The sequence below is a fragment of the Populus nigra genome, chromosome 19, assembly GCF_951802175.1.
Source record: "Populus nigra chromosome 19, ddPopNigr1.1, whole genome shotgun sequence".
Taxonomy (NCBI): domain Eukaryota; kingdom Viridiplantae; phylum Streptophyta; class Magnoliopsida; order Malpighiales; family Salicaceae; genus Populus; species Populus nigra.
This window is the reverse complement of record NC_084870.1, coordinates 13,056,431-13,076,281: the sequence shown is the minus strand read 5'-3', so window position 1 is coordinate 13,076,281 and position 19,851 is coordinate 13,056,431. Positions and strand designations below refer to the sequence as shown.

The 19,851-nt window shown below is 37.6% G+C and overlaps 2 protein-coding genes and 1 pseudogene across 6 annotated transcripts; 1 reads left to right on the top strand and 2 right to left on the bottom strand.

Annotated features, from left to right (window-relative positions):
* Positions 1–270: 270 nt before the first annotated feature.
* LOC133680228 (protein FAR1-RELATED SEQUENCE 3-like) lies at positions 271–10,169 on the bottom strand. Of its 3 annotated transcripts, none has more exons than XM_062103035.1 (6): positions 9,983–10,169; positions 7,209–9,651; positions 7,020–7,109; positions 6,591–6,740; positions 3,091–3,207; positions 271–638 (listed from the first exon to the last, which is right to left on the bottom strand). In XM_062103035.1, exons 2-6 carry the CDS (start codon positions 9,513–9,515, stop codon positions 594–596), a joined length of 2,709 nt encoding a protein of 902 aa, XP_061959019.1. In that variant the 5' UTR covers positions 9,516–9,651; positions 9,983–10,169; the 3' UTR covers positions 271–593. The 3 variants fall into 3 exon arrangements, 2 of the variants coding, with proteins under 2 accessions (XP_061959019.1, XP_061959018.1); XM_062103034.1 differs by having other exon boundaries at positions 7,209–9,612; XR_009836276.1 differs by lacking the exons at positions 271–638; positions 3,091–3,207 and having other exon boundaries at positions 6,601–6,740; positions 7,020–7,105; positions 7,209–9,612.
* A 3,038-nt stretch (positions 10,170–13,207) lies between these two features.
* Positions 13,208–19,604, bottom strand: LOC133679627 (short-chain dehydrogenase/reductase 2b-like). 3 transcript variants are annotated; one of them, XM_062102282.1, is made up of 6 exons: positions 19,418–19,522; positions 19,239–19,330; positions 18,892–19,135; positions 14,450–14,527; positions 14,174–14,359; positions 13,208–13,717 (listed from the first exon to the last, which is right to left on the bottom strand). In XM_062102282.1, exons 2-6 carry the CDS (start codon positions 19,271–19,273, stop codon positions 13,340–13,342), a joined length of 921 nt encoding a protein of 306 aa, XP_061958266.1. In that variant the 5' UTR covers positions 19,274–19,330; positions 19,418–19,522; the 3' UTR covers positions 13,208–13,339. The 3 variants fall into 3 exon arrangements, with proteins under 3 accessions (XP_061958266.1, XP_061958264.1, XP_061958265.1); XM_062102280.1 differs by having other exon boundaries at positions 19,239–19,578; XM_062102281.1 differs by lacking the exons at positions 14,174–14,359; positions 14,450–14,527 and having other exon boundaries at positions 19,239–19,604.
* Positions 15,603–18,557, top strand: LOC133679626 (alpha-mannosidase 2-like; annotated as a pseudogene).
* Positions 19,605–19,851: the final 247 nt, after the last annotated feature.

The following is a 19,851-nucleotide window of genomic DNA, read 5'->3' as shown; positions in this document are numbered from 1 at the left end:
TTGGCAGTTGAGTAGAAGCCATTTCGTTATTCTCTCGCATTCTCGAGGAATACACGGATGAACTGGTAATGATTCCACTTTCTATAGGCAGAAAGAATTGATCCTCATCCTATGAAAAAATTCAAGGAAAAAAGATGGCTATTTTTTTTTTTTTTTAAATAACCGAACAGATAATTTGGAAAAAGCATCCATCTTGAAGTTCATACCAGTCTTGCCTGGACTTCCCAACGATTGTTGGTATGAAGATTAGAGCAACACGGTGCAAGTATCTGGCGTAACACGAATTATCTTTTGATCAATTCTAACTAAACTTGGGGAAGGATTTCGAACAGATGAGGCATCTGGGTCAGGTAAAAACCCAAAAAGGTAACTATTTGATGCCTCACTTTTTTTATAATTCTGACACGCTACATGTACAAATATGTTACAAAACAAACAAGGGAGCTGGGACGGGGGGGAGGGAAATAAAGGGGCAATAGGGGGGCATGCCCTAATCAAAGGGAACACCGATAGACAATATGATGAACACACTTCCTCTGTCGTTCAAAACAGTTTTGGCTACCTGGAATTTAGTTGACTATAAACATAAGCTTTCACTTCCGATGCTTCTTTGACGGAGGCTCTGCTTGGGGCTCAACCTGCTCATCATACAAAAAGCTTTACATAAGTACATCGAAACTTTGAAATCTGGAGCTTTGATTTTTATTTTTATTTTTTTATCTTGGGGGAATTACTTAATAAAATAATGTTGATAGCTGAAATTTGTTTGGCTGTATTATTCTAACTCAGATCAAATAAATTTTTTTAAAAGGGGGAAAAAAGAGCCGCAAGATGCTTCACAACACAGATCTCATACTGTTCACATAAATTCTAGCTACTCTGATTATATGCAGATGAACCACCGTCAAGATCAACACAACCCATGGCCAACCAACCAGCTATTGAAATCTGCCAATTTAACGGCTAAACAAGCTAAAAAAATGTATCTTGTAAAAAATGTAGGACGAGGTTCTTTATTGGAATCACCTCTGTTCTCATACTATGATAGTTGAATTTGTGCAGGCAGAATGTTCATGTAAACGACCAGCATTTAGTTGTAATCATGAAGCATTTACTTTACCTCTAAACCTAAACATAAGTTTCTTTTCTTCTATGATAAAGAGAACAATTAGTAATGAAAATAGCAGATGTACAATCACAAAGCAGAGAATATGACAGCCTCTAAACTAAGGTGCAGTAAACTAGCAAACCCAAAAAATTAAAAAGCTAAAGCAGCCCAATCATGTCAAATATTGGCTAACAAAACACCCCCTAAAGGCATTAGAAGCATGAGACCATGCCGATAAAACATCCTTGTAAATTATGTGAATTAATTAAGGCTACGGTACATCCCTGTAAATAAAGTGAATTGATAATATGTTCAAAATGATTCCTTCGAGACGTTTAATATAAGCACTTGGTGCAATAGTCCTAGCTCCTTGGCATATAAAGTTTCTTAAAAAGTAGCGATAACAACGATGCTCTATATTGGATAATGCAAACCTGTCAGTACCACTATTATGATGTGTTATAAAAGGTATCTACCATGTTTGTCCATTTTTGATAAGTGGGGAGGACATTCAATTGCCTATAAATGTTATGTTCTGAGAAACAAGGAAATCAAGCAACAATATTAGACAGATAGTGGGCACGAAAACAGATCAGAACAGAAGAAAAGAAAATAGATGATGAGCTGTGATTTTGATTCTGGAGTCCTAGCTCTGTCAGGTCTGGAGCTTGACTCTCACTTTAAGGGAACAGAGAGCTTCTCATCACTTGAGAGATCTCCTCTAATGATCAGATGATCATCACAGGTTAGCATATTCTCAACCTTACAAATTTCATCTGAATCAGATAAGAACTTTCAATCTTGAGGCATACACCTGTCCTCCCAAACTAGTTTCATCCAATTGTTTTTTTTTAACCTGTAGTTTAATACAATTTTCAATATCAATTTAAAAGTCAAAAGGTTAAATTAGGTTTAGAGAGCCCTAGTGTTGCTCAACAAATTAGGGCTGGCAGCATTAGCTTTCTTGTTGAACTTGGCAGATCCTGAGGAAGTCTATCGATATAGACTCCACTAAAGGTTCTGCCTTGATTCTACATCCTTGAAAGCTCATTTTGGTACAACATGGATGGATTGATTTGGTTCTCTCCTCTGCTCAATTGGGGACATCAAGAAACTTGACATATGGAGGTATTTTTCCTATTTTACAGATTTATATTTGTTTGATGGACATTGAATGTTCTGTACCCAGCCAGAATCTAATGTTTGATTTGTACTTCACCAAAAAAAAAAAATAGAGAGAGAGAGAGCCTAATCTGTGTTTGGTAGTGTCTATATTTAATTAATATATTTTGTTTTGTCTCAAGTCAGTTCTCATTAGCCAATAAAAAAGGAATTGTTCTTTCTTGTTATGTAACATTTCTTGAATTTGAACACTAAATTGGATATGCAATTATTTGTGAGTTTTCAAAAGTGGCAACTATTTAGATTGTGGAAAGTATGTATATAAGGCTTCTCTTGCACAAATAATGAGAGATTGTTACCATATTTATTTAATAGTTTGCATAACTATGCTCATATGAATTATGATGTCGTCCAGGATGAATTCCCATTGCTATACACACCGATCTGACAGGACTATCTCTTTATCTTTTTCCTACAATGTATGGTTTGGAGATTGTACGGCTCTCAGGTCTAATACTGTGTAACAAAGGGAAAGGCTTTGATGCACAGTCAAAGCTGCCAGCAACATTTACAGGGACAATAATCAAAGACCAAGCATTTCCTTTTCTGATAAAATGCAAGGAATCAATTTTATGGGTGCAGTAAGGTAGCAGTTACTGCAAAAGATCCATTATTATAAAATTAACATACTTTGTAAGCATAATTCTTTTGGGCCTAGATGGACACTCAGAAAATTTGAAACAAATACAGGCTCCACAAAATGGAAGAGGCAGCATCAACAGTATCAGAAGATGAGAGTTTTGGGAGCTCATGTACCAAAAGTGCAAGAAAGTCACTAGAAGTAAAAAGAGAGTTCTTACAGAAATTGAAAGCTGCTCACGAATGTAGGCCATCGATCTCAACATGGCACCTAATGTATCTCTGGAAACCTGAAATTTAACCTCTGACTCTCCCGTAGTTGTTTCAGTGTCTTGAAGCTGAAACCAGGAAAAAAAATGATAAGTTTTCCAAATGAAAAGTAAACTACAACAAATAAAAGGTCACCATACACCTCAATGAGACCAAAAAGCTATCTGTAAGAATGAAATAACTGCTGTGATTATTAAACATTAAAAGTTCTAATACTATGAAGTGGGTAGAACAGGGGCAGAGCTGAAAATTACATTTCTTTTCTTTTCTTTTTGGGCCTGGGATTCTTTAACTAGTCCTAGATCCCATCTCATCTAGTTCTTTTCTGATGGGATTAATAACTCCTAGTGCACCACAAACACATGGACAAAGCTCACCAAATCTATCCTATAGCACCACTATTCATGGATAGCTGCTGTCGTTTGGTTTGAAAAAGAGAAAAAGAATAAGCATGTTTATACTACTTGAATTACAAAGATTTGCACTAGTAATGGGAATCTCTAATGCAAAGAAGACATGATCTGGGATTTTTTATGGTCAAAAGCCGAGACAGATTAAAATCACAAGGTCAATAGGGGAACTGTTGTAACTTCTAAGCCTGATGCTCAAGAGAGATTCAGCATAAACCTCAAGGTTTAGGATACAGGGTGTGCCCACCATAGGTGGTTGAAGTCCGTATGGGTTCCTCAGTTATCAAAAAATTAAAAATAAAAAAGAGTTGTGCATTGCTTACGAAACATAATTGGTTCATAAGAATATCACCCTAGTGGGTAAATGACTAGGGCACTTTCCTCTAGGAACAGGTTCTATATATTGCATTAGGTCATTTGCAGCCAGTTAAGTGTTCAAATGAAAACTTGGATACCAAGACTGGTTCAGCTATAACATGTAAGCCATGGAAATTCATCTCAGTAGTTTCCTCATCATTTTTTCATCATTTAAAATATAAAACCAGTAGTGGTTCCTCCATTATTCATGGAAGGACCTGGAGTTATGGAATATCCCTAGTTCCCTCAATGAATGTTTACCAGTTCACATGTCACTATTTCTAGTTTTTACTCCCTGGAAGGAAGGCACAATTAACTGGAATTTCATTTCTTTCAAAATATAAATGACAGGTAAACACATGGCACCCTTTCATAACTTCCATTTTAAGCTCAAATTCTATTCTTCGAGGCATGATAGCAAAATCTGGGCTTTAGAGGGTTCTAGTGCCTTATCTTGCAAATCTTTTTCTCTCAACCTTTTCACATACAAATTCTCCAATGACATAGACAAAGACAAAGTGCATATAAGGTTAAAGCTTTTATTTTGACTGTGATAGTCAGCAAGAAATTATTAATGACTGGTTGCATATTAAGAGATCACATCAAGGTCTGTTGCCTAATGTTCGTGCTGTGTCACAACTTTGGATATGTGCACAGGTTATTTGCTAAATGCAATAAGTCTTTGATAAGCCTACTCCCCGAGGAATTTCTGGGGTTCAGGAGGGGGAAAGGGCTGTGAGATTGTGCTGTTTGAGAAGGAAAGCAATGTTTTATAATTGTTTCAAGTATTTGGATAAAGCCAAATTCTAAGACCTCACAGCAATTTTATGGCAAGGCTAATCTTGTAGAATATAATAATTTTTTTTCTGAATGTATTGGGATATCTATATAGTGTAATGCTTCAGCGGCTTTACAAGAGCTTCCTTAGTGGATATTCAATAGGATCAGAAAGGGCTGTTGTCTTGATCACTATTTTTGCGTTTTTGTGGAGGATTCCCAATTCCATGTTGTCTTCACTTTGACTTTCCTTTTTAATAATGATAATGATAACGGCAACATGATGACTAATAATTAAGTTTCTAGGACTTAGTCCTCTCATTTTATGATACCTTGAAACACAACATTTCAAAAAACTTCACATGATAGAATCCAGATGGGATGCTTGGAGAAATAAGTTCATTGATAGATGTGTAAACAAGTTAAAAAAGTAATACCCAATGTTGAAAGAAATTGGGAAAACAATGATTGTGAGGGAGAGGTGAAAAGCACAGGTACACACTCATCACATGTGCCCATCCGAATTATTAGGGCAGTATAAAAATGAGAGTTAGATGAACTTAATGCGAAAAACATTAGAAAGAAAGTCATGTCAAGAGAAAATCGATTAAGAAAAGAAAAATCCTTGAACAAAAATAGTGTCTGACCATAATTATATGCTAGAGGGCCACCTTCCTATGTTCTGGGAGCAACCATTCAACCAGTAGTTTAATCCCTCGACCATTTCTTTCAGTCTAGCCTCTCCCATATGATGGAAATAAAGGATCAGCCTAATCCCACACTTATAAAGATATACATCAAAATTCCAGTTTCATGCCCTAAATTATGTCTTCCATCGCTATCTGGCTCTCCTAAATGTGTATGCATATTTCACCGTTTTGCTCCTCTTTCATGCTGTAATCACTGACTTAGGTAATCCTAAACCACACTAAATGGGTAAGAAAATTCATGACTATCCAAAAAAAAAAAGAAAAAAAAACATTAAAAAAAATGATAGGAAAAGACAAGGACCATTGACACATAGTGTACAATGCTGCTGTAAAAGCATGACTCCTCAAATGCATAATGCCGTATGGTTCAATATGGATTTCCTTAACCCATAATAAGTTATTTATATGCATAAAACAAACCTCAAACAACAAATGCTGATGCAATTGCACAATAACCAATTCTATAGATTGTTAATTTCATTGATGCCTAAAACATAATGACCAATGTTACTGCCAGGATTAGTATCTCTAAATCATAAAACAGAAGAGAACAAATCAAGAAGCAGACTGAATTTTAAATTAAGAAGGGCCAAGTTGAAGACAAAGAATTCAAAGAAATGCACAAAAAATAATACTAATTTCCTATAAATGACGCAGCATTAGGAGTTTTGAATGGCTTAGGTCAAGAGTGTAAACTAGTTGCCATTGGCTATTTTCTAAAGCATGCACAGGAAAATAGCACTTCTTCACTTCACATTTCTGGACATGAAGGGATAGCATATATTCTGCAGCAAAAAATTGTTCTTCATTGCTAGTAGATAAATAATTCGAGAAGAATAATTTTTCCAAGAAGCAAGAGGAAGAAATACATCCAATTCAGAGTTCAGACAACCCCTTTGATTGGGGCTGGCTTGAGGTCCCGAGACCTGCCACACTTAATTCAAATTTAAAACAAAGCTATAAATAAAACCATATGGGCAAGATAAATGTACATATACTTTAACCAATCTAGAAAACAACATCCTGAACCAGCAGCTTGTTTTTCTCTTCTTTCCATTTGTTTTTGTTTTAGTGAAAGTGGAAGCACAAAACATATGATATTCTCTACAATGGGTTTAGAGATTTCATTAGTCATGGTGGCAGGACCTGAGTATCAGATTTATTTCTGTTACATAGATCTAGTTTTGAATTGCATACCTTCAGATTGATGACAGCAACTCTGTTAGCTGGTGTTGAGAGCTGTTCACTGATGTATGCCATAGACCTCAACATCGGCTCCAATGTAACTCTTGAGAGTTGAAACTTAACCTCCAATTCTGTTGATGGAGTTTTGCCATAATCTTGCAACTGCAGTAGTTCCACAGAAACTATATGTGAGGCCCCGAATCAATTGTCAAATACACAGCTAGAGAATAACACGAGTATTACTGACAATATGCTAAAGATTAAATCACAAGCACCAAAAACACTTAAATAAAAAAACCAAAACAAATACATTTTAAATACTTGAAAAGGTTCGTGTATTTACACAATGACCCAGGGCTGTCAACTGTCAAGAAATTTCTTTTTTAGTGGCTAGATGACCATTTCCAGCCCATTACAGGTTTTAGTTTATTAAATGCATACCTTCAGGTTGATGACAGCAACTCTATTCCCTGGTGTTGAGCTCTTGTTCTCCATCACCCAAGTCATTGATTTGAGACAAGGAAGAACTGCCTATGCAAGAGGTATAATTGCCAAGTTAGTGGGTTTTGCTATAATTTGAACTCCAACGGACATAAAAATTAATACTTAAAGCAAAGTTCCTTTACGTACCATGTTACCAGGAGGTCCATCATCACGCTGAAGCGACACGGGGGCCATGCGGGGAAGATTCAAATCAGCAACAGATTGCACTGGAGTGCCAGTATCATTCAGATTAAATCGCCGGGTAACTTCATCTTGCAATGGCCATAAAAATGGGGTTGTATCCGATGCTGAAGTTGAGGTCTTCCAATCATCGTTACCAGTCCCACCACCCTGAGAGCCAGGAGGTGAGACTTTGGCAACATTTTTCTTCACAGCAGCAACCTTCTTCCCACCTTCTCTAAGAGCACCCATAGCAGCATTATAAGTTTCCACAGCTATTGCCCCTTCCTCTGCATATTTTATGGCTTCCCGACATAGATTGTTATACCGCAAAGTAAGAGACTCTTGGCCAGGCAAATCAACACCACGGTCATCTGTTCCTGCACCAGTTTTGGCATTTCTTGTCCATCGTTTTAAGATGTAATGGGGTGGTAATGTAAGAACATTTGTCACTGTGAATACTGTCAAAACATGTCTACAAAGAATGCCTGAATACTCAAACATTTGGCAGCTGCAGTTTGCTCTCATTTCTGGATAGTTTAATGAAACCATATACGCCCTTTGGTCATCCTCAAATTTTGCAACCCTGAATGTGCTGATAGCTGCATCGCCCTCAATCCTATTAGCAGTATATACAAAAGTTTCAACCAACTCTTCTTGAAATTTTGCAAATATCTTCCTTGTATAAAGATTTGCCGCCTGTTTTTCCATAGGAGACGGCGTCCTCAAAACTGGTGTGGTGCAAATTGTATCAAAATCTGCTTCTAACTCTCTTTCGAACCAATTATCTAATGCTCTTTCATACTGTCTAAAGAACATTGGCAATGTGGTCTGTTGGTTCACATAACCATCAAAAAAAGTACCATCAAATCCTTGATTTGGACACATTACAGCAAAAAAAGAATCCCGAAAGTACACAGGAACCCATTGAGCACGAGCATCATACAATGATTGAAGCCAGTCATGTCCTCTCAAATCATATTTGTCAAGAATATCAATCCATGAGTTTTCAAACTCCTCGATAGTTTCAGTCAAGTTGATACAGTTATACAGTTCCAATTGAAAATTGGGATGTGCATTACATACATGAGCCAGTTTTTCCTGACCTTCTCTTAAAACATGCCATTTACTGATACAGTGTCGAGTATCAGGAAACACCTGTGAAATTGCCGTCTGTATGACCTTGTCTTGGTTGGTGATTAGTGAAGCAGGCTGTTGATCATACATTGCTGTCAGAAATGTCTTGAACAACCAAACAAAAGAAGCCTCAGAATCATCAAGAAGTATTGCACAGCCAAATAAAATTGTTTGACCGTGATGGTTCAAACCTGTAAATGGGGCAAATGGCACCCTATATTGATTTACTCGAGGACTTGTTTCAAATGTAACTGCATCACCGAAATGAGTGTAAGCTGTTCTTGACTTTGCATCAGCCCAAAAAACATTTGCCATTCGATTTTCATCATCGAGTTGTATTGCATAAAAGAAACCAGGATTCTCAGCTTGCATTTTCTTGAAATACTCCAACAGATTCTGAGCATCCCTACCTAGTGTTCTCTTTTGGTTACTGGACCGAGCAATATAATTCACTGCTGTAGAAGTCTTAATGACACGAGTTGGTTCAGCAGGGGTAGTGTTCCTAACTCCATGATTTGTCTCCGAGACAGGTGTGCGGTTTCCATCCATGGAAAGATACATTACACCACTTGGAACAACTCCCCCTCCTTGGATAAAACCACTAGTAGCAACTGCTGCTGCTTGGCCATCACCATTTGGAGAAACTCCCACTCCTTGCCCAGTTTTGGCAGCACTCTTTGCAGCACCAGCAAAATGCCTGCGGGGCCGAAGGTAGTGCACTTTATTGGGATTAACAGTTGAATGGTTATGCTCCTTTACAAAGTGTGTCACGACCCATTTACCTCTCTTTAATTCTATTCTAAGCATTGCATGACAACTATCCGCAGACCTTCTCTTCAAACCCTCCCTACCACATACAAACTCCCTAGCAGCTATGGCCCCATCAGTTTTAGGACGGGTAAAGTGAGCAACTTTGGTGCTAAAACCTAGATGTCTAGCATACTCATCATAGAAAGTCTTAGCAGCATTCTCCGAATCAAATTCCATGCCGACACATGGCTCATGCAACTCAGCAGCTCCATCCTCATCATGCTCGCCATTATTTGCTTCTCCACTGTCATTTGGTTCTGCATCTCCATTGTAGGCCACCCCACGATGACTCGTCCCCTCTTCATCGTCAATCACATGAACATCCATACCAAAAACCCTCCGTTTCCAAAGCTAAACCTAACAAACACTCCTTAACTCCACGTGCATTTCAATTCTCTATTGAAGCACAAGGTGGCCACACAATCTGCACAAAATTGGCCAACAAACCCCCCAAAAAATATCTCTGAGACGTAAATTTAAAAGAAAATAGAAAACTAAACAAATTAATAACAAAAAAGTAGCATTCTTTTTTCAATGAAATAAAACTTAAACAGCATAGCTATTAACGAAAACTCTAAAAAAAAAAAAGAAGACTATCTTTCATTGTTAACCAGCTGATACAAACAAAACCCAACATGAAACGACACAAAAACACACCAAAAAAGGCACAGAATTCGACTCAACTCAACTCAACTAAAGTCAATTCAATTCATTTCAATTCAAGGAACAATAAAACTAGAGCCCTATAAATTGCAGAATCAAGTTTAACCAACAATAACATAGAGAGAGAGTACCTGGTAATTAAAATTGAGTGAATTCAGATAAAGAGAAAGAGGATTGGTAATTAGGGATTGATCAAAGTTTTGATTTTTTTTTTTTAATTGAAGGAGGAGAGTGGAAAAGGAGAGTGAAATTAAAAAGTGGAAAACCCTAAAACTCTTTTAGAAATTGACTAAAGAAGCCCGTCAAATTTAGTTCAATACGCAACCAAACCTTGCGTGGGATTGTGAGTGGTCCGTTAGGTAATCAGGCAGGGGATAATTTCCAAACTAGTCCTTCACGTTTTAATTTATTGTCAATAAAGCTATTGTATTTAAAAATTCTGTACATTTAGTTTAAAGCTATTCCTGTAGTAAATCTTTACATTTTTTTACTAAATCGATGTTACTAGTTAGTTATTCCATTTCATAGGTTTAAGATAATTATAGATAATCAAGTTGATGTAATTTTTTTATAAGTTAGCATATTAGACAGAACTTCGAGGAGTTTTTTTTAATGTGTTTGGTGTTGTGGTATTTTTTAAAATATATTTTAATTGAAAATATATTATTATTATTTTTAAATTTTTAACATAAATACATTAAAAGCACCAAAAAAAACCTTAAAAAACATTAATTTGATATTTTTTCAATTAAAAAAATATTTTAAAAAGTAAATTTTAACACAAAAATAAAAACGTAGAATTAGATGTCAAAATCTATATATTATTTTGTAGTATTATTAGTCTTATGGATTTGACATATATTTGTTTAAAAAATGTTTGATTCTTCTAACCATTATCAAAGCTTGTATAAAAAGATAAAAAGACATTTTATTTTAATTTTGTCCATTCTTGATTTGAAAACGTAAGGAAGCAGGAGGAAGTGAAAAAAAAATTAGGCAAAAAGTAGAGGACAAGACTATACATTGTATAATGAATGAGTGTTGATTTGTTTGGCACTGTGTTAGTTTATTTTTTTATAAATAATTTTAAAATTACTCTTTGTTTGAAAAAATATATTAAAACAATATTTTTAGATGTTTTTTTTTTATAGTTTTGATGTATTGATATTAAAAATAAAAAATAATTATAAAAACAATATTATTTTAATATATTTTTAATTAAAAATACTTTTAAAAAGTAAAATTAACATTAATCCTCTAGCTTGATTTTGTTGTTACTTCAATAAGATTTGCTTTGTAGGTACTCGATATTTTTGTTATTGATAACTAATTCGTTTTGAAACGCAGATCAACTTATATTTTTTAAAAAAAAAAATTGTTAATTTTTTTTTGTTTTTGGATTGTTTTAATGTGCTAGTTTAAAAAATAAAAAATATATTATTTTAATATATTGTTAAATAAAAAATATTTTAAATTGTAATCATAGTTCAAACAATGTAAACCTAAATACTTGTACCTTTGCTTTACTTCAAGAACTCATACTTTTTTTTACATTGTTTTATTTTATTAAAAGTAAAATGAGATTAATGGAGATAAATTCACATTTTTTATCATGTTCAATATCATTTATTTATTTTTTTCAAATACAAGAAAATTAATACAGTAAAAGCTAAGACTCGAAATTCTAAGGCCTTTTGAGGTCAAAGGCATAAATATATTAAATTTTAGCTGCTATTCTCTTAAAAGAGTTCAAGATTTGGAGTTGTATCGAGGGCAAACACACGAAAAAAAAAAAAAAGCTAACGTGCAGGGACTTTAACAACCTTTTCTTAGTACAGGGATGCAATTAAATATCTTGTTAAAGTACAGGGACTAATAGGGGTAGAACCCCCCCCCCCCCCCCCCCCCTTTTATACAGCCCAAAAACCCAAAACCCTACCACGAAGAGACGAGAGACTGCAACAAACTGTACTGACAACTGAAAATTCATAGAGAGAAGAAGCAAAGAAGACAGACAGACAGACAGATAGAATGAAGAATATAACTCTGTAACAGTGGGAATGTGCATTCGAAGTCGACTTTGTACGTTTTCATTTGAGAAAGTTGAAACTTTGTGTCTTGGGCTGGCATTGGCAGGGAGTTTACTTGAGAGTAGTAGGAGTTTGTGACAGTAAATCGTTAGTTGCTGCACCTGATGTGATTACAGGAGAGTTAAATGATCAAGCCTTTTCCGAAGTTTGCTGGGTTAAGTGGAGTGGTTCATCACTTTCAACTCTAAGTGATCTGGGTTGGTGCCACTGCAATGTATCTTTGCATTGATGATGGCGGGGGTGGACTATAGACGACTGGAGATCTGAGAAATCTCAAAGCATTCTCAAGCCGCCTTATTGAATGTTGTTGATGCATGCCTTTTCTTAGTGAGATTGAGGAAATGTATGCGAAAGACAAAGTCAGAGATTGATCGATCAAAGTAGAAACCCTAGTTCGAAGCTTCACTTCCATGCTTTGGTCGATGAGTGGCCGTAGGTAGCATAGAGTTACTCATGGCTTTTTTTGAAATGCCTAAGTGATGATCATGGTCTTTCTTGGAACGGGGATTAGTGCTAGATAAAGAAAGTCCAGACTGGAGTTTCTTTACCGTAGAAAGGTGCCTAAACATGGACTCCTCATCAGGGTAAAGAACATTTATAGACAGTCTTTATTCCCGACTTACGAGTAAAAAAACAATATGCCCGCGGATAGCAGAGAACTTATTAGACTCTCTACACTCGGAGCCAGTAAACATGGACTCACATATACCTCCGACTCATTTCTCACCTACAATTACGGGTCCTTTCTAGCCTGCAGAATTGAATTGACTTGAAGCTATTCTTGAGAGGTTGGTGCTCGCCTTCCTGTCATAGCATCCTCAAATCATAGACTTTGACCAGGAGACCCCGTCCATCGTAAAATTGGGAGTTTGAGTGCTACCTGTTTAACAAGGCTTTGATCCAATCCTTAACCTGTTAGGTTATGCATCTGTTACATCATGCGTTAGATCATGCATTTCATTATGATTGTATTTGCACATGCTTATTGGTTCTTTTATGTGCTTCACGTTAACTCTTGTAACAGGTGCGTTGGGAAATGTTACGAGTGAGGTTGAGGATGGAAAGCCATTGAGTGAAGTTGTTAAAGCTGCTAAAAATCTGTAATTTGAATGGTAAAAGTCCGTATACAGAATAAGGGTTTTTACCTGCCATATTTTGCGTCGGCATTTTCTTTATAGCAGGTGGCAAATAAATGCCCTCAAATTAATCACATCTTATCTTGTGTGTAAGATTATATTTTAATTTGTAAGCATGTTATGAAATGAATGAACCAAAAAGCATATCATGAAGGATTATTAACTAGGTGGTCTTTTCATCATCATCAAAAAAAAAAAAAAAAAGGGTAGTCTTTTCATAGCATCGACAAAATCCAACGGCGTCTGAGTAGAAAGAGCTGGATCAAAAGCTGGCGACTTCAGTTTGATCAAAATAGCAGCCAGTAGGTCCTCCATCAGGTAAAAGGGCACACTTGACAGGACCTCGAGCTCCCTCTTCTACTGGCATTGGTCCTGTGTGCCAGTTTATATCTGTATTGACATAGCCAGGATGAACGCAATTGATGAGCATGTTAGGATGCCTTTTGGCAAGGACTCTAGTGTAGGCATTAAGGGTGGCCTTCGAGATGCTATAAGCTGGCAGCATCAATGACCATCCACCAGCTTCAAGTGTATTCTCTTTCAAATCTTTCAAGAATCTCTTCAATATTGAATCCAGTTTCTCTTCATTCAGTGTCTCCAAATCCCCAAGCTCGTTTCTTAGATCTTCTCCTCGAATTCTCTGCAAGTAATGATTGCCTTAATTGAGACAGGTGCACATAATGCATTGTTTACAGTGAAACATTAAGCAAAAAGTTGAAGTTGTTCAAATTCTATCTTCTATGAAGTGCAGAGGTGGCTTCTTTCACCACTTTCGGTTTGGAAGCAGTTTGCAGGGTTCGGACTCAATATATATGGATGGTCGTTATACTCGGAATATACGTACGTGCCACTAATGCGAGGCATATAAACATCAAATTTTTTTGCAAGGTAACCATTCTGCAAGTACAAGGTCTTTAGAGAGACAACGAGGCCAAGTTTTAGCTTATTGGTTAAGCAGCAATGCAAACAGGTTTATGCATGCATGACTCCACAATGAACATTTCAGCAACAGTATCTATATGCGAAAGTGTGATGCTGTCTGTTGATTCTCCATCAAAGAAGAAAAGAAAAAATGATGAACGTGGGCTGCACTTACCCATAGCTCACCCCTGAGAGATGATACATTAACTATCCTGGCCCCTGAAGGGGAAAGCTGCAGAAGCGGGAGGAGAGCTTCTGTTAATCTTTGGACACCGTAGAAATTAGTGTTTAAGCATTCTATTGCTGTCTCATAAGATGTCTTAATCACTTGTTGAACCATGTTGGTTGCCTTGCCTGAAAGCTGGACGGAGAAACAGTTGCTATAAGGTTGTGTTTTTCTGGTTGGGATTCACTGGCAAAGCTTTCATGTTTTAGAATAAGGTTAACTCACCCAAGTTTCAGGATCTATATTCATGGCCCTCAAGCGTTCCTCATCAACTACCACTCCAGAAGCTCCAGCATTGTTAACCTGGACAAAATAAATGCATCACAAAATGCGGGAAAAACAAGAAAAGAACCCTCAAAATTCCAAACCCGCGAAAAATTATACATTTGCTATCCATAACTCTTCAATAAAACTTTGTTTTTGCTCTAAATCACTTATGATTAACATTGAACCAAACACCATTTGAAGATTCCTATCGAGCCAGCAAGAAAAACATTAATGACAACCCAAATTGCTCTTGAAAATCTAACTTCTTTCATTCACTTGTTCATCTATCATGGGAGTTAATCTGTCACGAGCATTTCTGGAATTAGAATTGTTGTTACAGGTCCTTAATTCTAAGGAGGGGATGGCTGGAGAAGAAGCAATTTGAGCAGGAAGAAGTCAGAAAAAAAGGGGACTACACATTTGAATTAAAAACGCACGTTTTATTTAGTTGAATTCCAGAAGAATTAAAATACAGCCACGTGTAGCTGTTTGTTATTGTTATTTTTTGTTTATATGTAACAACCTCGAAAGAGAAGGATTTATGCAGAAAATGAAATAACAGAATAGGTCTCTCTCCCTCTCTCTCTCTCGTCTTCTTCTTCTTCTATGGATGCTAAACCATACCATCCATTGCTGGACTTAACAGTGAGCTCCCAAATCTCACCAAAATACCTGGCAGAAATATCAGTAGGACAAATCCAAATTCAGTATGCAACAAGTGGTATCAGAGCCTCAGATCTTCAGACTCAAGGTACGGCACTTGATATAAGATCCCAAGATCTTAGAAGGTTGGAAGACTCACTGGATGCTGTTAACAAGAAACAAACATAGGAACATGAGCAAGTGATGAAGCTACTGGAGGTACATGGACAGAAACTGGAAAGTATGCAAGCTCGTCATGAAGCTAGATTTGGGGAATTGAAGGACCTCATTAGTGTACTCTCATTTCAACGAGGCTTGATTCTGCAAAGGTTACAACTAGCTAAATGAGGACCCTACTCCAAAAACATGCTGGACCCGTGAAGGAGATCACCATTCCTATAAGGGAAGTGAGTGTGAGTATCGGCACAATGAAGATGTCAGGGTTAATCCTAGGGATTGCTATTTCTGGTTGAATGGCAATTGCTTGAATCCCAAATGTGGGCTTCGTCATCTACCCCTTGATGGCCTGTTTGGCACCCAAACAACCTCTGTTGAACATTCCTTGCCACCATCACATACTGTTACTGCAGCTGCCACGCATATTCCTCACAACTCAGGCAAATAAGGAGCCCATGTGACGTCTTTATCTGTTGGTGCTACGAGTCATTCTCCTCAATATGACCATGATTCGACTACCATGGGGGTTGTTTAGTGCATCACTACATGGAATTGTTGTGTCTTGCTCTGCTGGGAACTCAGGACCAGATCCATATATTGCTGCCAATATTGCTCCAGGGATTCTTACTGTAGGTGCTTCAACAATTGATAGAGAGTTTCCAGCCGATGTAGTCTTGGGCAACGGATGGATTTTTGCGGGGTTTCGCAATGCTCTGGTGATCCACGTGTTGATTCCAGGCTTCCTTTGGTGTATGATGATGATGTTGGGAATAAGCATTGCTATATGGGGAGTACAGAGTACAAAAATCCGGGGGAAGATTGTGGTATACAATCGCAGAGGGAATACAAAAGTGGGGAGAGGAGCGGCAGTGAAACTTGCTGGTGGGCATGGAACGAAATTGGAAAACACAGTAGATAGTAGGGAGGAGCTGGTTGCTGATTCTCATCTTCTGCCTGCTACTGAGGTTGGCTCTAGACAGATTGGGGGTTTTCCATCTCTATCGGGTGACTTCTTTACTTATTCCGATAGGCAACTGGACTATTGGAGTGGTTATTGGCTTATTGCATCTCAAGGCCTTTCTTTAAGCCTGTTGATCGGTTACCGGAGCAAACATTTTGTGCTGCAGAAATAGTGATGGCTTTGTTGTATGGATATTAACAGAGAGCACAATGTAAAAAATTGGCCACGGGGTTTGCCTACAAGATGACTGTTGCGAGGAGGAGTTCAGCTCTTTTCCAACATCATGATGGGGTAGCTAGCACAACTAGGGATCATGTTGTTAGAGACTACAGGATTTGGATGCATACTTCTTTGCAGGTCTTGCAAATTTTTATGTCCAAATCAATTGAAGTACTCATTGGTATTCACCATGAAAAGTTTGATCATAGTTTATTCCAGTACGAGTCAGAACAGGTGAGATCTAAATATGACGCTCAACCAGTGCTTAAGGCAATCAATGCTCGCGAAGGAATTTCACAATCTGTTGTACTTTTTAATCCCTTGGAGAAAACTAGAGAAGAGGTTGTGATGGTTATTATTAAAAGGCATGATGTTACTGTTCTGGATTCAAACCGGACTATTGTCCAAGCCAAGTGTCCCTTGAATTGCAGCATGATAGAAACAAGATTTTTATTGGGAAGCATCGTCTCCATTGGAAATTAAGCTTCTGTCCATGCCATGGGGTTGCAAACATATTATGTTGCTAATGGTTTTGTGGGATGTGAAAAGGCGAAACCAACAAAACTAAAATACTTCTCGATGTCCAATTCATTTTCTTGCCCTGCTCCATATGCTTGCTACATAGTAGAAGGTGTGGCTGAAATTCAGAATCAACATCAAACTCTCATCTTTGATGTCAAGCATGGTTTGTTGCAGAAAGTTACTAATACAGATGGTTCCATGAATGCTGTAGGTGAAGAAATAGAAATGTGCTCTAATTATGGAAGTGGGGCCTACCTATTCAAACCCAATGGCGATGCTCAGCCTATCATTGAGGCTGGTGGGCACATGGTGTTATCTGAGGGTCTAATGGTGCAGGAAGTGTACTCATATCCTAAAACGACTTGGGAGAAAACCTCCCATCTCCCATAGCACTCGAATTTACAATGGAGCTAGTACGAGGAATTACTACATTATGCCTTCTCCAGCATTCATGCTAGGATCCAATGGTAAGAGGTTTTCTATCCATTCTAGACAGTCACTGGGTGCGGCCAGCCTTAAAGATGGATGGTTGGAGATTATGCTTGCCCGCCGTTTGCTAAAAGATGAGGTTTTCTATCCATTCTAGACAGTCACTGGGTGCGGCCAGCCTTAAAGATGGATGGTTGGAGATTATGCTTGCCCGCCGTTTGCTAACAGACGATGGACGTGGTCTTGGGCAAAGAGGGATGGATAATCGTCCAATGCATGTGATCTTTCACATTCTTCTTGAGCCTAGCATTTCTACCACTTCAGATCCTGTTTCTAATCCTCCTTCCCTCAGCCCTTCTCTTCTCTTTCACTGTGTTGGTGCTCACTTGAATTATCCATTGCATGCATTTCTCGCGAAGAATCCCCAGGAGTTATCTGTGTCATCACCTTCAAGATCCTTCTCACCTTTAGCTGCTCCCTTGCCTTATGACTTGCATATCGTGGATTTTAAAGTTTCCCGGCATCAAAATATTCCCAGCAGCTGATTGAAGATTCTAGGTTCGTCCTGATCTTACAGAGGAGACATTGGGATACTTTATACTGTTGAAAGGGTAGACCTCAATGCACCAGTACTGTTGCTAATGAACCTCTAAATCTTTTCAACATGTTCAAGGGGCTTGAGGTGTTGAAAGCAAAGGCAACTTCTTTGAATCTTTTGAATGAAGACATAGAGATGCTTGGATATATGGATCAGTGCTTGAAGCTGACACTTTTGTTTTACATCAAATCTCATAATTTGTCCTCGAGGACAAGGACATTTTCAAGGGGAGAGAATATTGTCACAAGCATTTCTGGAATTAGAATTGTTGTTACAGGTCCTTAATTCTCTGGAGGGGATGGCTGGAGAAGAAGCAATCTGAGCAGGAAGAAGTTGAAAAAAAGGGGACCACACATTGAATTGAAAACGCACGTTTCATTTAGTTGAATTCTAGGAGAATTAAAACACAGCCACATGTAGCTGGTTGTTGTCTTTTTTTTTTGGTTTAGATATAACAACCTCGAAAGAGAAGGATTTATGCAGAAAATGAAAGAGAAGAATTGGTCTCTCTCTCTCTCTCTCTCTCGCCGTCTTCTTCTTCTTCTGTGGATGCTAAACCATACCATCCATTGCTGGACTTAACAGTGAGCTCCCAGAGCTCACCAAAATACTTGGAAGAAACATCAGTAGGACAAATCCAATTTCAGCATGCAACATGATCCTATCAAATGCCTAAACAGACAAGAATTAAAGGATACCCAGCAGTTGGTACCGTCAGCGCAGACAACAGAAAGACAGCTACAGATTTGCATCGTAGTGGTTGTACTCATCAAGAACCCTAACTAAAGTGTAAAGCAAGTAGATTTCTTGACAGATCAATTAATATAATCGTTCTTGAAAATGAACCCTTACCAGGATGTCAAGCCTTCCAAATCTATCCTTGATAAACTTGGCCAAGGACTCGATGCTAACTGGGTCCAAGACATCAAGTTGATGAAACACAACATTTGTCAAACCCATGTTGTGTAGCATACAAGTGGCGTCCGTCCCTCTCTTCTCATCTCTAGCTGTTAGCACCACTGTAACTCCCTTAGAAGCAATCTGCCTCACTGTCTCAAGACCAATGCCCTTGTTCGCACCAGTCACCACTGCATACCTAAGACAAAAGGCGAAAAACACTCCAGTCATTAACCAATGAAACGAGCTCTTGGCCAAGAACTGGTCGTTAAACAACTTTGAAAAAGAAGACGATGTTTTACCTCTCCACTCTTGAATGGTCGCCATTGGTCGCCATTGCTGTGATCTTAGGATGATTTCTTGGGATGATTTGTTTTCTTGGGGTGAGGTGAACCTGTTGAGGTAAGCAAGCTGCATTAAAATAGCAGCTGCCAGGGAACAGAATCCTTAAAAGAATCATTACAGATAACTAGTACAGTACAAAAATATTGCAAATCCCAGTCACCCAGTCTACACTTTGTGTTTGATAGAGACTTGAATCCAATCCACTGAAAGAAATCCCGTCTTGAACCCACTCCGCGTCCCATTAACGCATATTACAAAGTTGATAACTACGATTAATAATATTCTTTAATTATTATATAAAGTATTTTTTACTGTGACGAACACTCACAAGATGAATTGTTTTACAATTAGTTCGTGATTAGTGAATTTAATTGAGTATTTATAATCAATCGGCCCATCAAACATTTTTCTTGGAGCAAGAGATACGAGTTACCAACCTAACCCATTATAAATTTTTTTCTTATTGTTTATATAAGGACTTTCGAGGCCAGTGGCCCATCAAACGTTAGATAAATAACAATAAAAAAAATTGTTGTTTTCAAGCTTGGAAGTGTTTGAAATTAAGATAAA

Bases quoted from the DNA above. Each gene is read 5' to 3' on its own strand.
- LOC133680228 (XM_062103035.1), bottom strand. From the start codon at position 9,515: ATGGATGTTCATGTGATTGACGATGAAGAGGGGACGAGTCATCGTGGG. The intron at 6,741-7,019 runs GTATGCATTTAA...GAACTACTGCAG, and splicing joins TTGCTGTCATCAACCTGAAG to TTGCAAGATTATGGCAAAAC. The intron at 3,208-6,590 runs GTATGCAATTCA...TCCTGGTTTCAG, and splicing joins TTGCTGTCATCAATCTGAAG to CTTCAAGACACTGAAACAAC.
- LOC133679627 (XM_062102280.1), bottom strand. From the start codon at position 19,396: ATGATTCTTTTAAGGATTCTGTTCCCTGGCAGCTGCTATTTTAATGCA. The intron at 19,136-19,238 runs GTAAAACATCGT...CTTTTGTCTTAG, and splicing joins GACCATTCAAGAGTGGAGAG to GTATGCAGTGGTGACTGGTG. The intron at 13,718-14,173 runs GTAAGTGCAGCC...CATTACTTGCAG, and splicing joins CTCTCAGGGGTGAGCTATGG to AGAATTCGAGGAGAAGATCT.